Here is a 15,178-nt window from a genome sequence, read left to right on the forward strand (position 1 = left end):
ACGCCGGCGTCCGACACTGTGGCCTCCGGTATTCCGTCTGCTGCTGCATAGGCGCGGCGTACCGCCACGAAGCATTTCGCCGCGGGCTCGCCGCACGTGGTCCAATCGACGGCACACGGCCACCGCTGAATCGACCAAGTCACGCGCACACGTGGTCCAATGGTGAATGAACCCGTCACCGCCCGTCTTCATTTTTTCCTTTCGCTGATCACAGAGCCCCTCGTTGCAAAGCTTTTATACAATCGTCCTATCGAAAATGCTAGTTACCGGAAGTGCCTCCGAGGCCAGCAAACGCCTTCGAGAGCAGTTGCTACTTGCTGAAAGGAAAAATGCACGAGACACACATTGACAGCAAAAGAAAATTTATTAAACACCAAATGTAAGAAATATATGTTCACTTTAGGGCCCAAAAGAAAGCAAATTTCTGCCCCAGTAAAATAATTGTCTTGATTTTAAAAAAGAATACTGTACATAGTAAGCATGCATGCCAGTTACTAGTATTCTGCATGTCCTAACACAATGAAATTAGCAAATGAAAGAAATGCTAAAAAATCTTATCTCGTTTCATACTGAACTGTAACTACATAGCCATGTGTTTGAACTGCTACTTTGCACTGACACTCCACACTTTTGCACAGACTATATATTGAGCTTGCTTGACTAACAGTAAAACTCCATTTGGGCCTAGTTGGTACATAATTCTGAACTTAAACTTACAGCACAAACACCTAAGACGGACCACAAAAGGCAGATACGGCACACACTGGCGCTAACTGACAACTTCTTTATTTCTTTGTCATCGATGCATATATAAACCCTAGGCCACACAACCGCACAGACTACATTACAGAGATCTACCAAATTACCGCATAAGCAAACGTAGGAAGTCAAATTCAGATGGGTGCAGGGACAAAGATATGTCACTGATGCAATTATCGCCTTGCCTTTTTATGTGGTAGGCCTCTAAGGCAAGCTGTGCATGCTCATTCTTGCTTTTGCCAAGAATCGACGTCCTATCAAGTCGTGTCTCACAATTGTTGTAAGGGTTTGCATGCGCAACAAGGTGCACTCCTCTAACTACATTCTTGTTTACTTTTTTGCGCATGTTTCCTGCGTGGTCCCTTAAATACATAAGGTCATCTATCAACTCAAGGGAGTTGCTTGCAGGCATAGTGTTCCTTTGGCTTTTTCTTCGCCGAACAAGCTTTTAAAGCTATGCTCACGCACCTGCGGAGAGCAGAGGAGGAGGCCAAATTCGGCATAGTGCTTCATACGTGTCGCGCGCTGTCGGCGTGGTTTACACCATTCCACTCTCATGTGGTAAGATATAGCTTGGCTAGATAGGGCATTGTGTCAATGAGCTACTCAGGGAACATGCGCAAAAAGTAAACAAAAATGTAGATAGAGCAGCGCACCTTGGTGCGTATATACTCTTGCAACAATTGTGAGGCACAACTTGACGGAACGTCGATTCTAGGCAAAAGCAAGAATGAGCATGCGCGGCTTACCATAGAGGCCTCCCACATAAAAAGGCAAGGCGATAATTGCATCAGTGAGATATCTTTGTCCCTGCACCCATCTGAATTTGACTTCCTACGTTTGCTTATGTGATAATTTGGCAGATCTCTGTAATGTAATCTGAGTGCCTGCACGGTTCTGTGGTCTAGGGTTTATATTGCATCGACGACGGAGAAATAAAGTTGTTAGCCTCGATGTGTCGTATGTTCCTTTTGTGGTCCGTCTTAGGTGTTTGTGCTGTAAGTTTAAGTTGCTTGACTAAGCCATTCTAAATTAACAGTGGCTTGTATAATGAGGCTGATCAGTGGTATTTTGCATGGACTAGCACACAAATATGATAAATGTCAAAGTACTAAATTAAGAAATTGGGACTCAACACACAAACAAGCTACATAATTTAGTGTAGTTATTGGGCTGTATTTCCGAGCAGGCTATTAAATATAAACCGTATTTTACAAACCAGAACCCACCTGCTGATTATGAGACGTGCCGTAGCGAGTAACCCCGGATTAATTTGGACAACCTGGGGTTCTTTAACATGCACCTAAACCTAAGTACACAGGTGCTTTTGCATTTCACTCCCACTGAAATGCAGTTTTGTTTACGACTAGATTTGCGAAAGTTCTGAACAGGATTCCCCCTATAGTTTTACAGTAGGCACTCTTTAAATGGAGCCTCAAGGGGCCGGGGAAATTGGTTCCATTTACCAGGCATTCTACTTAGTGCGAGACATTGCAGAGAGCCAACCGACCATCAGGATGGTGTCCTGTTTAAGCGGCAGTTTCGCTAAAGCAATTTTCGTTTATGAAGGTTCCACTGCAGTCCTTAATAGTGGATGAGTTGTGTTCTGCACGGACACTTTAGCATGGCTACCATGTTTAGTTGAATATTGTGCAAGCAGCGACATTTCACTGTACCCAGTGCAATATATAAAGCCAGCAATGTAACATGCTGCAAATGCAGCCACGAACAAGTAACTCCCCTATCATACCCAATAACAGCATCTTTAGACGAGATTAGTACTGCTTTCTCATGTTTAAGTGCCTTGTTTTCAGAAATCAAATCCTCCTGATCACATTGGTTTCCAATCGTGTCATTCCCCGCGCTGAGGTCATTTCAGATTGCATTTAATTGCGCTTCAGATAGCATATTGGTCTTATTTAAAAAGCACATGGCATCACAGTCACCACCTAGATATAGAATTTGAGCTGCAACGCAGTAGCAGACATTCTGAGGTAGATGCCTAACTATTCTTTTGAATTGGGATGCATACTCAAAACACTGCTATGCAATTGCAGACAGGGCTGGTAGTGTAGCAACCAGGACGGATTTAACGGACATACAGGAGCAAAATTGTGTGAGCTTTGAATAAATATTCTCTCTGAGGAACCATGCTGTCCAGTTATAAAATGGGGATCGAAATAAAGTAGTTGGATAGCAAACCTGCATTTCATTAAGTAAATAAAATACTGTTCATGCTACCTTCCAGGGTGCACACTACATTCTCTTTCTTTGAATGTGAATTTGTTACCTTGCCATGGGTTGCCAAATGTATGGGTGTATTGTTGGTCGAGGGTGGATATAGGTCTCAGGCTAGAGGAAATATTTTGACAAGGAGACTTGCCAGGTTGAACAACGAGTGTCTCAGGCTGGAGCCATTTGGTTCCCTTGCAATGATGTTGGCTCCAGCTTGAGACTTTTTTTGTTGGACAACTGTTGACAATTAATGTCGCCATCTTTTCATTTACCCTCATCTTATTCAACCCATTGCTCCACGCAGGAGCTACAGTTTCTTTAAGAATAAAAATATTAATGAGCTCAAAGGCTTTGTGCATGGCTGCGTCCCCAAGTGCAAAAATTCGTTTTCAATGAATGACAGAGTTGGTACCTTTCTTGAGCATTCAATAAGAAGAACCAAAATTAAGCTAACAGACTGGTTATGACGACAAGTAAACATGAATTGATGTGGAGTGCCATTTCTTCATTTCACACCAGGCTTGGGGCCAGCCGAACTCCTTCCTAAAATTGAGAAAATTTTTCTAATTAATTACATATTAAGAGTAATCTCTTCATAACTTAAAAATCTTAAAAAATGGTTATTTGGTTATTCATATTTAGTTAGGAACAGCGCAAAGAACACTGACGAAGTAAGGGCGTATACAGTAATGACACATAGTGCTGGTTGACTACAGATTTAATATTAGAACAGACAAACAGTTAAGTACTTTGGAATGCTTCCTAAAAGCCATAAAAAACCAAAGCAGGAAGCAGTTGTACGAAATAATGTATGTGCATGAAAAATGCACTTGATCATCGGTTTGCAGATATGTGTGCCATTTACTTGTCAGTTAACAATACGTGTTACACTGAAACATTTCTCCTACAATTTGGCAATTCTGTGGGCACTGATTATTGCTTGGGTCAGTTGGTTGCTGTTGTTACTGCTATTAGTGTATGGTGAAGTGTAATGTAGATGGGGAAGTGCTACTGACAACTACGAACATTGGCAAATTTTGCTGCACCAGGATAATGCACGCATTGTCCTGCTGCAGCAAAACTTTCCAGTTAACTTTCACAGTTCTTTGTAGTACTTTCCCATCTGTCTCGCCTCACACTGTTTCATCTATGGCGCTTCACCATACTATAATATGCGCCACCAACTGACACAAAATTCTACCCTTCTGAAGTTCCTACTGCTACTTTGCACTCGTCACATTCAGGCTGCCAGCCGTACTAAGCCCAATGTAGTATAACTGCATGGACTGGCAGCTCCTGTCATGGATTTACTCTGGTGTAATGGCACCACAGAAGCAAACGAAGACAAAGACATGCAGGACACAAGTGCTTAACCTCAACTCTGGCTTTAATAAGAAAACAGACATATACAACACGTAGTGACACGAAGTGACGTTATTAATTCAAAAACAAATTCTTCGTGCAATTTAATTGAGAATTACTGATGCATTTGTCCTTTTCACGCTAATCTGCCAAAGCTTAATTATCTTATGTACATTTGCTCATAATTTCTGGCAACGAGTTTCGAAGAACACTGGAACGAACCACTCTATTTTGTAGTGTATCACAATGTGTGGATGAGAGTTGTTGCACACAAACGTCATTAGCCCCAATCTCAAATTATTACAATGCGTGTCTATGCAATGCAAGCATGACTGGATAGGAATGGCAGACTGTACATAACCTCCGTTGCGCAGTGCAACGCTTGCAAATTGTGCTGCACGCAACAAACAAATTAGTTTGTTTTCCTGGCTTCAGTCTTTTTTTCTCATCACAGCAAATCTCTCTTCACATGTTTCATACAAAAAAAAATGTTTGCCCGTAGGGACCAGCTACACAATTACTCACGAAAATCCCAAATGCATACCAAACAACTGCAACCACTTCTTTACTTCATCATCTCATTCATTATATTCCCTAGTCATGCCTGATTTAGTTGCGCAAATCCTTTTTCTCAGGCCCTTGTTAGGAGAGTTTTGTGCTGCAACATAAGGCAGAAGCCAAAAAAAAGGAAGAGGTTGGTTGTGGCTTGAAGCACAATATGCATCTAGTGAGCTAGGCCGCAAGCGTTGCGTAGTCTGCTGCCATCACAAGGCCGTGCCTACATTGGACAGATGGGATGCTCTATTAATGTGAAATCAGGGAGATTGAGGCAGTATGAGTCATCTGTGTGAAACAACCCTCCCTCACACAATGGTAAATGCTGCAAAGAATGTGACCGCGGTCCTGTGTTCCACAAAACTTGCGTTGTAGCGAGATATTATGACCTGACAACATGCAACGTAATTGTGGTTTGCAACATTTAAAAAGAATGATAAATGTATCAGTGATCCATTAGTTGCACTGCATAAAGAATTTCTTTTAACTGATACCATCACATAATGTCTCCACCTGTTATTAAATATTGTGTTGCCTTATTTTAAAGCTTGAAGTGAGATCCGGTGCTTGTGTCATGCGTACATATCTTTCTTCGTTTACTTTTTGTGGTGCCAATACACCAGAATTTGTATAAACAAATGGCCACACTGCTTTTGTCACGTTATAGTGATGCTTGCAAAGCCTCGCAAACAGCAGCCTATTTGCTCAAAACGTGCTTTTGTACATATGCTTTTCCAAAAAGAAAAGCTGCGAAAAGGTAACAGAATCAACAGCAGTAGGTTAAATCCACTGCAATGCTTTACTTTTCTGCCTTTATTATTCGTTACACCTAAGTGGATCAGCCAGAGTGTGAATGTTACAGAAATGCACCAAATAAGTTGTTGAAATTATGCAAAAATGTTAACGCAACTAAGCATAGATTTATGTGCAATAATAGACACCACTCAGTTTCTTTCCTTCTGACACAAACGTAGTATATCTTATTTTTTTGGCATGAAGAAAAGCATATGTAGACCAGGCAATATTTGAATGAGAGCCTTCACGATTAAGCACCACTATGTGACCATTAGGGTACATACACTGTAAATAGTACAGATGATGTCCCGAATATCACAAGTGCAACATGTTAGCGAAAGCAGCAACCATTAACCCCGAAACTAACCAAATCCCACAAAAAAATGGCTGTGGCTTAGCTAAGGTTAAGCCCAGGATGCGAAGCATACTAGCCTTTATTTTAGTTGTTGAACCACTGTTTAGCCTGGTGAACTGCTGTTGCTTGGCTATATTTGGTTTGGCTAGACGAAGAAACAACTCATGCAGGCAAGCGCACGAGCCGAGACCCGGCTATGTAGCTACGCGGCCGCAAGCGAGTGCACGAGTTGAGCCTCCGCTTTTGCAGCTGTTATGACGTCATATGGTAGCTACGCGGCCACGCGCGGCGCAGCAAGGAAGAGCATGGTTGTGCGGCTAGTATGCTTCGCATAATAAAAAATAGATGTATGTGTCAGTGCAGCACCTGTATTCTGAAGTTACAGGAAAGTGGCATGCTTGTTAACAAACCTACAACCAAGGCACATTTGTATGTGGCCAACCCCTGCCTCTTTATGTGCTTTCGTGCCTTTGACAAGGTGTTACTAGATATTTATTTGCTTGTCTGTTGCAAAAACACATCAATTATCAGGTCCGTGCACAGTGCACCATGCCATTTATCTATGTGGACTCACTTTGAGTCCTTAGCACTGCTCTCACCTGTTCAGAACTAACAATCGCAAAAAGACTTGTTCTGCTTAAATCTACATGCCTGAACATGTGGGTTCTGCAGTTGAAATAAGGTAATTATAAGTAAAACGAATGACATGTTCTGATGAACTTTGTTTTCATAATCTAATTGCTTATTTGGACACATAACCAGTCAGATAATTCGCACTAACACAAGAAAACAAATTCAACACACTGGTTTATACTGGTCGGTGCTCTTTTGACTTTAGTACACACTGAACCAACGACAGGCAGTGAGAAATACCAACAACGACTAACTTCCAGACGGCATTATTGGTCACATGTGCACATGATATAGCTACAAGAACCCAAAGGAAAGTAAACAAAGAAAAAACTACATTTTAACAGAAAAAGAACAAGATAAAACAAATTTCTTCTGGTAGCTAAGTCACAATCAAGGTGCAAATGCCAGCTATAGTTCGGCAAGCACACATTTAGTTATTTTGCTCAGTCGCTCAATATCACAATTTCTTGTTTGACAGCAACACTGACGGGACATCTGTGCATATCTTTATTGCAAATGCCATTTTTGCTCGCCCCAAAATCCTTTTGTGGTTATTCATTTAGTACCTGCTTCGCCTGTACTGGCGTTGCAGGGGAAATACATTATGTGTAATGTAACTTACAGTCAAATCAAGCAAACAAAGCAGGGAGGGAATTATCTTTGAAAACTATGCAATCATTTGCAGGCAGAAAAACCTTGCAGTCCCTTTGGTCCAAGGAAAAAACAATGTGAGGCATCACCACTAAGGAAATTAATAAACCTGTTTAGTGTAATCTCTTCCTTGTGAGGTATGATGATAGCCTGATATGAATTTCCCTATCTCTACATGTTTGGAACAGTACATGCTATGAAATAACTTTAACTGAAGAGATTTCCTAGTCTTTTCAATCCTGCCATTGCAGCTTACCCTTACTCTCAGTAATACAAAGCCATTTAGTACGACTTCAAATTTTGAATTTGAGAGTCAGCGAATAAAGATATGGTTTTACGGTGTGTCACCGATACCTTCACATAGGTAGTATGAAGCAAACCCAGCCTTGCTTTTTCGTCCACTCTGTCCTCTTTGATACTGTCACACGCAGTGGGACGACACTATCATGAAAAGTGCTGGCAGTGGAGGTGAATGCTTTGTCTGTCTCTCATTTCAATGCATCTCTGAAACTACAGATTATGCAACCCCCAGTACTAAACACGTGGGAAGACTGTGCACATAATACCACGCCATATCAGCACATCTAGTCTTTCCACACGCAGCAGATCACCTCTAGAACAGGGTGTGCAGGCTGCAGATGTGCTCAGCTGCGCTAGAAATGAAGACACACATGGACTGGGCCCCTCTGAGGGCCCCCTTAAAAGCTCAGTTTGTCATATTTTGTTTCTGCAATAGGCTAGTGCAAAGAGTGAATTTGCTTCATTCCTGAATAAAGGGAAAATCAGACATCCACCCATTCGTAGCAATTGCTACAAAGAAAACTCATACGGATTCCTCGAAAGAAAAGCCTAATAGTTGAAGAAAAATTCGTCCTGGTCCGGGACTCGAACCCGTGACTACCGCCTTTCCGGGGCAGCCGCTCTACCATCTGAGCTAACCAGGCGGCTAGCAGATGGCAGGGCGAAGTCGAATTTGTCGACAACACACAGCAAAGGCAAGAGTTTCATGTAGTAGTTCTGCGGAAACCCGCAAGGTGGAGAGAAGTAATGAATAAAGGGAAAATCAGACATCCACCCGTTCGTAGCAATTGCTACAAAGGAAACTCATACAGATTCCTCGAAAGAAAAGCCTCATAGTTGAAGAAAAATTCGTCCTGGTCCGGGACTCGAACCCGGGACCACCGCCTTTCCGGGGCAGCCGCTCTACCATCTGAGCTAACCAGGCGGCTAGCAGATGGCAGGGCGAAGTCGAATTTGTCGACAACACAAAGCAAAGGCAAGAGTTTGACGTAGTAGTTCTGCGGAAACCCGCAAGGTGGAAAGAAGTAATGAATAAAGGGAAAATCAGACATCCACCCGTTCGTAGCAATTGCTACAAAGGAAACTCACACAGATTCCTCGAAAGAAAAGCCTCATAGTTGAAGAAAAATTCGTCCTGGTCCGGGACTCAAACCCGGGACCACCGCCTTTCCGGGGCAGCCGCTCCCATCTGAGCTAACCAGGCGGCTAGCAGATGGCAGGGCGAATTCGAATTTGTCGACAACACAAAGCAAAGGCAAGAGTTTTATGTAGTAGTTCTGCGAAAACCCGCAAGGTGGAGAGAAGTAATGAATAAAGGGAAAATCAGACATCCACCCGTTCGTAGCAATTGCTACAAAGGAAACCCATACGGATTCCTCGAAAGAAAGGCCTCATAGTTGAAGAAAAATCTGTCCTGGTCCGGGACTCGAACCCGGGACCACCGTTTTTCCGGGGCAGCCGCTCTACCATCTGAGCTAACCAGGCGGCTAGCAGATGGCAGGGCGAAGTCGAATTTGTCAACAACACAAAGCAAAGGCAAGAGTTTGACGTAGTAGTTCTGCGGAAACCCGCAAGGTGGAGAGACGTAATGAATAAAGGGAAAATCGTGGTTAGCTCAGATGGTAGACCGGCTGCCCCGGAAAGGCGGTGGTCCCGAGTTCGAGTCCGGGACCAGGACGAATTTTTCTTCAACTATGAGGCCTTTCTTTCGAGGAATCCGTATGGGTTTCCTTTGTAGCAATTGCTACGAACGGGTGGATGTCTGATTTTCCCTGTGCTTCAAATGTGCTTCATCCAAAGTATGTTATCGCGACCATGCTGTTCTGTTGCACCTAGGCTCCCTGCGCTTGAGCGGAAGTTGTATTTTCTTCTATACGTTTGTTCAGGCTGTCATTAAATAGTTGGTAGTTTGGCACTTCACTGTGTTCCTTTCTTCTATCCCTTTTCAAGAAATGTATTTTGCGCCACAAAGTATACCTAGGAAATCTAAGCACCAACTTGCCCAAGAAGTCCTTTTGGAACATCTACACAGGGTGTTTTGACTAATGTCATACCAAGTGAGCACACTACAAACCTTGCGTGCATAGTTTTCATGACTCTTTCGATGACCATATTTCGTTTTCGGTGACTTTATCAACTAAGTATCTAGCGGCAGCTTGAACATAGGCACTCATGAGAACTCGCACCAGGCTTGGTCGAATATGTCCAGCATTGCATCACTGAGTAGTGAACCATGCTGCAAGAGTTGGCAACTAAATTGCCACCTTGAGATTGAAACTTTTCAACCTTACAATCAAGGCTTCAATTGCCCAGCCAGCAAGCTGCAGCAAAGGTGTGAACTATAGTCATCTGATGTCACATTCTATGTCATAGTGATAGCAGCTGATCTCTCTAGTGGTGGCCCTCAAGGCCAACAGGCATCCCTTTCTGTGCACGTGCTTGTGTAGGACTAGGCAGATGGTGCCAGTTTGTTCTTCAGCATTAACACTATGTTCACGCTGTATCGGGAACACATTTTCTTACTCAGTGCAATAGCCCTTGAACCTACATAATTGCCACCAAGAGTCCTTTGTCCACCAACCTTTCCTTTGCCATGTCATTTGCTTCTGCCTTGATGTCATGGAGCAACTTCAGCTAGCTGAAGCATTGATGTTGTTTGAGTACCCACATAGCCTTGCAGTTTTCCAACCTGAACGTTGCTTCATTAAAAGCTGACATGATTTGGTCTCAGCAGACAGATCAGAGTTAAAAAACACTCATAAACTTCTTTCAAAGTCATTCTAACCTCGTCAATAATCCCGGGCCTTTTGATGTGTTATTCAGCATTGTCCAAAGCAAGTTGGCTCTTAAAAATCAAATAACAACTTTGTGAGGGCAGCTACTGGGCTACCTGTCTCTTCAGCGAGCCTGAAATGTCTCCCAGCTATCAAAGCAAGAGCGCAAAAAAACGACAATGAAAAGTGTGGCAGACAAAATGTTCATGTAAATCCATATGTTTATCGACTGTTACACTAACTGAAAAAGATAGTTGTTTAGGTCACGAACAAACAGCCAGTTGCCCAGTCCTGCACAAGCACAGTGTAACGATGCTTATGGATTAAAATTTGTTGTGTGTGCATGTGGTGCAGTGTACCACATTTCATTTTCCTGAGGCTGCAGTACACTGGGAAGACTGGTTGCTACTTCAATAGGAAGCCCTTACAGTATTGCAGCCCTTTGTTCAGATCTTGCTGCAGATTGTATCAAATGCGAATGCAAACTGTTTTGCAGGATACGTCAGTTCAGTTCAAGCAATTAGACCGAGTAACCCAAGAAATACTTCGTGCCTCCAAAACGTTTTAATACAGTCCCTAGTTTAGTACAGGTTTTCGCCTGATGTTTTGGCTTCTACGGTATAATGCTGTGTATAAGGCTTGCTAGGTACTAGTGGTTTGATGTGCACACTCTCTTGTGTTGCTATAATTACAACTTGTAACAAAGATTTTCCTTCCTCACAAACGTTTGGACACAGTGCCTGTGAGTTCATCTTTTAACCTGTTTTTCATTCGATCTGTGCATTTACATCGAACGTAAACTACAAAATATCAGTACTGAGAATCGCAAAAGAACACACCTGCGTAACGATTCTGCCGAGATCGTTGGAGTGGTCAGTCACAGGATGCAACACCGGTAGAAAGGCATCCTGAGGTAAAGCAAAATAACAATCGTTGTAAGATGCGGATCAAAAATTTTATTCTGTGATGCTTTTGGCATGTATACTAATTACTACATTTGTATGTAAAATAGTTTTGCATAATAGCTGAGCAAGGTTAACGTCTCGCCCTGTGACTGTCAGCCAGTGCTACTCATGGCAATGGTGACAAATATGGCACATCCTTTCAAATGGAACTTTTGTGCATTACATGAATTGAACTTAGGTTCACATAATACATGACACCTGTGGTTAGGAGGATGTGTTGCATGCCACACCAACGCCACAAGTGGCACTGCCTAACACTTGCAGGGCCAGACTTAGTACATAAACAATACAAATGTGCAACAAAGTGAACAGGTGGATAGCTGCTGCTATAACTCAAAGATTGCATGCATCATGCAGATGTGAATGCAGCTCCCATCAGGATAGAGTTATCCTTTGGTGCACTTCATTTCTCTTCCTCTTTTGTCTTCATAGCATGCTGGTGCCATATGGTAATAATGAACAAAAATTAAGCACCTCAGTTCCCATTCTTGTTTTGCTACATGCTGTAAAGTCATCCAAATGCGCTTAAGACTCTTAAGGATGTACTTTAGCCATTTTGTCTTGACAATATTGGTACTGAGCATAATGCATCATGCAAGAAACTTGCATATACCGGGCACTGCTATAGACACTGCGACCTCTGCAGTTTCTCCACAATCTGGCATAATGTGCTCAAGCTGCCTGTAAACACTGGAGGGTGTCTATGATACATTAAGAAGCTCAGCAAACATGAGAAGGGCCTAAAATGAAGGTCAGAGAAGCAAAGCAAATTTTTAACCATTCCTCTCGATGTTGCTATGAATGTGAAGGTGCCAGCAAAAGATGTATTTGAACTGTGTTTTTAATGGTGCAATACTAGAGAGCACATTTTTGCAATAATAATGTGACAGAGAAGAATGACAGAAACTAACTTAATGAATATTTTTCTAAACTTGCACGAGGGTTTCGTCATTATGCTGATGCACACACCTGCATATCTCTACTGTGAAGTCTTGTTTCGGTTTCCTATTTTATTTTCACATAGTAATTTACATCATACACTTGTCCTGAAATACATCACGTTAGGCTACTTCAGTATTTTTTTTCTTACTGGAACACACATGCCTATACAGGGCACACACTCAAATACATGCAAAGCTGCCACGGGACTGGCCATTTGAGGTCGACATGTTTGTACAGCACAAAAGACGAGGACTGAAGGAAGAACACAACACAGGTGCTGTCACACACACACTCAAGGCACTCTGCGGGATTCTCAGGCTTTTTTCATGCTCCTACAAACACGTTATGTAGCACATATTGAGCCACAGAAAGCTGTACTGGAAAATGTTCACGTTGCACTACAATTTTATAATTGAGACTTTTTATCTAATTATAATATCTGAGTTGATTATTTGATTAAGAATAATTAGGTAATTAGGCAAAATGCAGAAAATCTAAGTATTTCCAAGAGACAGGAAACAACATTACCTAGGTTCTGTGCAGCTAAATGGCATATGCATATTTTTTTAAGTTTTCTAAAGTTACGTGGGATAACCTGCATACGTCCCATGGAACAAGTGTCACACCAATCACTCTAAGTGATGCCGCTAAACTAGCCATTGCACTTAAAACATATAGGGTAATAAAAGTAAACTCTAGGTAAGAGCATACCAAGACCTCTATTGCTGAAAAGGGAAACTGATGGGAGGCGACTGATCTCCGGTTATGAAGCTGCTTCATCCTCACAGCTGGCAACGAAACGGCCGCAACCACAGTCCTGAAATAAAAGAGAAAAAGTTGACATTACAATGATCACATAGAACACGAAAAAGCTGGTCGCCAGTTTATCTTGGAGAGCATCTGCTGCTACATTAGGTTTTGTATATTGGTCAGCTTATTGTTAAACTAAGCTTGCCAAAATTTTATACCTTAATTGCTTTGCTCTTTACAAACTAAAACCTTTGCCTAACTCATACACTTATGCACTACTTAAGCTATGAGATGTTTACTGATCCCTTACAATGAATGGCTTCTAAGACAAATTATTTCACACAAAAGGATGCATAACTTATGAGTGTTACTGACATTGAATACCAAGGCATTACCTTTTTATAATAGACGATGGCAGACTTCAAGCACATTTTTCTCACAGATACAGGTTGATCGGTCTGCCTTTCTTTTTTCACCAGCAGTAGAAATTTTGTTGTTAATATTCGTGCAATATAGGATGATGCTATGATGTGTGATATGATCCTGAGTTGAAAAGCGCCACTTTTTTGTGTGAATTTGGCACCTAGAATTCAAAACTCAATATCTGTACCCAATACCCAACCGCACAGCAGCAAAGTAATTAAACATTAAACAAGTCCAGGTATCCAGTGCAGAGCGCCAGCTGTTGAATAACAACACTGCACAAGCATCGACTGTATAGATGTAGCGTAGTATGTGCACGGCAGGCGTAGTGGCGGCCTCCAGCAAAGAACACAGCCATGGAGCGACGCGCCCGTATGAGCCATCGCCGGCAATTCTATCGCGTAAATTGATATATCTCGTCACGGCACAGGCGTCGTTTTCTGGCCGCCGAGGCGCCGGCGCCACTGGTACTCACCTGCTCCGGCCGCCGAGGTTCAAGTGACGGCGTATCCAGTAATCTGAATCAAAGAAGGACACTGTTACCGCCAAGCAGTACGCTAACTATAAACTATAAAGCGTTTCTTATACTCTGACCGGCAGTTCATGCGGCGTTGACCCGTAGTGCCGTTGGAAGCTCAGCACACGCTTTTAATACCACAAACGCGCCGCCGACATTTCACGCCCGTAGATCAAAGTCGACGGGCGCAGGCTCTACATGCTACACGCCGCAGTCGCACACTCCCTGCACAATCAGCGGCGTAAGCGCGAAGAGACACAGACGATAGCACGGAGCGTACTGGCAAATCTGCACAATGCGCGCTTAGTGAGCGACCTACTGCACACAATCGCACGAGCTAGGGGACTGGCGCCGCGTACGCGCCAGCTAGCAGATACCGCGCACAAAGAAGCGCCGCCGGTTCTCGCTCAAATGATCGCTGTACAAACACTCACACACGCGCACCGCAGTAAACCCTTAACGAGCCGCCGCATTTTCAGGCGGCGGTTAGGCAGCGAAGCTTAGCTCACCTTGCACTGCACATAACTATTATGGTAGTGGCTTGCGCTTCGGGGAGCATGTCGAATGTTCACATACACCCTATTAAAGACGCGGCACAGTCCCTCATCATGTAAAATTCTAATGTTTAAGCACACTCGCTTGACCCTAAACACTCAAGTCACCTCGATTACGACAAAGCTCGAAGAAACACAGAGATCGTGCAAGATGGTTCTAGACGGCCAACTGTCGCGCCATGTTGTACTGAGACCTTCAATAAGTCATATCAGCGCGTCTCTTCACTTAGAACATATGCACACTCATAGAACGTGTAATAATCGTTCGAAGTCACTTACCGTGGAGTCTTGGGGGTTCAATGTTGTGAGAAACAACAACCACGGTAGAAGAATGCGCCGCCGCTGACAATGGCTGCCCCTTTGCGGCTTTCAACGTACGCGCGCGCGCTCCGAAGGCTTGTGCTCCTCCGCGCGTAGTTCCGACCGTTCCGACTTTCGGCATCCTGTGTGCAGCGCCAAGGCGCGGCTACTCCGAACAGAAAAACAGCGCCGACACACATTGCGCGGGATATTTCGAATGTGACTGCAGAAATAATCCTACTGAAATTGTCGCTGCGGCTGCCTGCCTTGTTGGTCACGGCTGAGTTATTCTTTTCTATATTTGGCTC

General features: G+C 43.2%; 1 protein-coding gene across 1 annotated transcript; it reads right to left on the reverse strand.

The window, feature by feature from the left end:
- Positions 1 to 345: 345 nt before the first annotated feature.
- Positions 346 to 15,012, reverse strand: LOC135918526 (uncharacterized). The gene is made up of 5 exons (XM_065452139.1): positions 14,850 to 15,012; positions 13,975 to 14,017; positions 13,038 to 13,143; positions 11,259 to 11,327; positions 346 to 3,537 (listed from the first exon to the last, which is right to left on the reverse strand). Exons 1-5 carry the CDS (start codon positions 15,010 to 15,012, stop codon positions 3,505 to 3,507), a joined length of 414 nt encoding a protein of 137 aa, XP_065308211.1. The 3' UTR covers positions 346 to 3,504.
- Positions 15,013 to 15,178: the final 166 nt, after the last annotated feature.

The sequence above is a fragment of the Dermacentor albipictus genome, unplaced genomic scaffold (genome assembly GCF_038994185.2).
Source record: "Dermacentor albipictus isolate Rhodes 1998 colony unplaced genomic scaffold, USDA_Dalb.pri_finalv2 scaffold_15, whole genome shotgun sequence".
NCBI lineage: Eukaryota > Metazoa > Arthropoda > Arachnida > Ixodida > Ixodidae > Dermacentor > Dermacentor albipictus.

Bases quoted from the DNA above. Each gene is read 5' to 3' on its own strand.
- LOC135918526 (XM_065452139.1), bottom strand. From the start codon at position 15,012: ATGCCGAAAGTCGGAACGGTCGGAACTACGCGCGGAGGAGCACAAGCC. The intron at 14,018-14,849 runs GTAAGTGACTTC...TCTTTGATTCAG, and splicing joins TGAACCCCCAAGACTCCACG to ATTACTGGATACGCCGTCAC. The intron at 3,538-11,258 runs GTGTGTTCTTTT...TCTCAATTTTAG, and splicing joins TCGGCAGAATCGTTACGCAG to GAAGGAGTTCGGCTGGCCCC.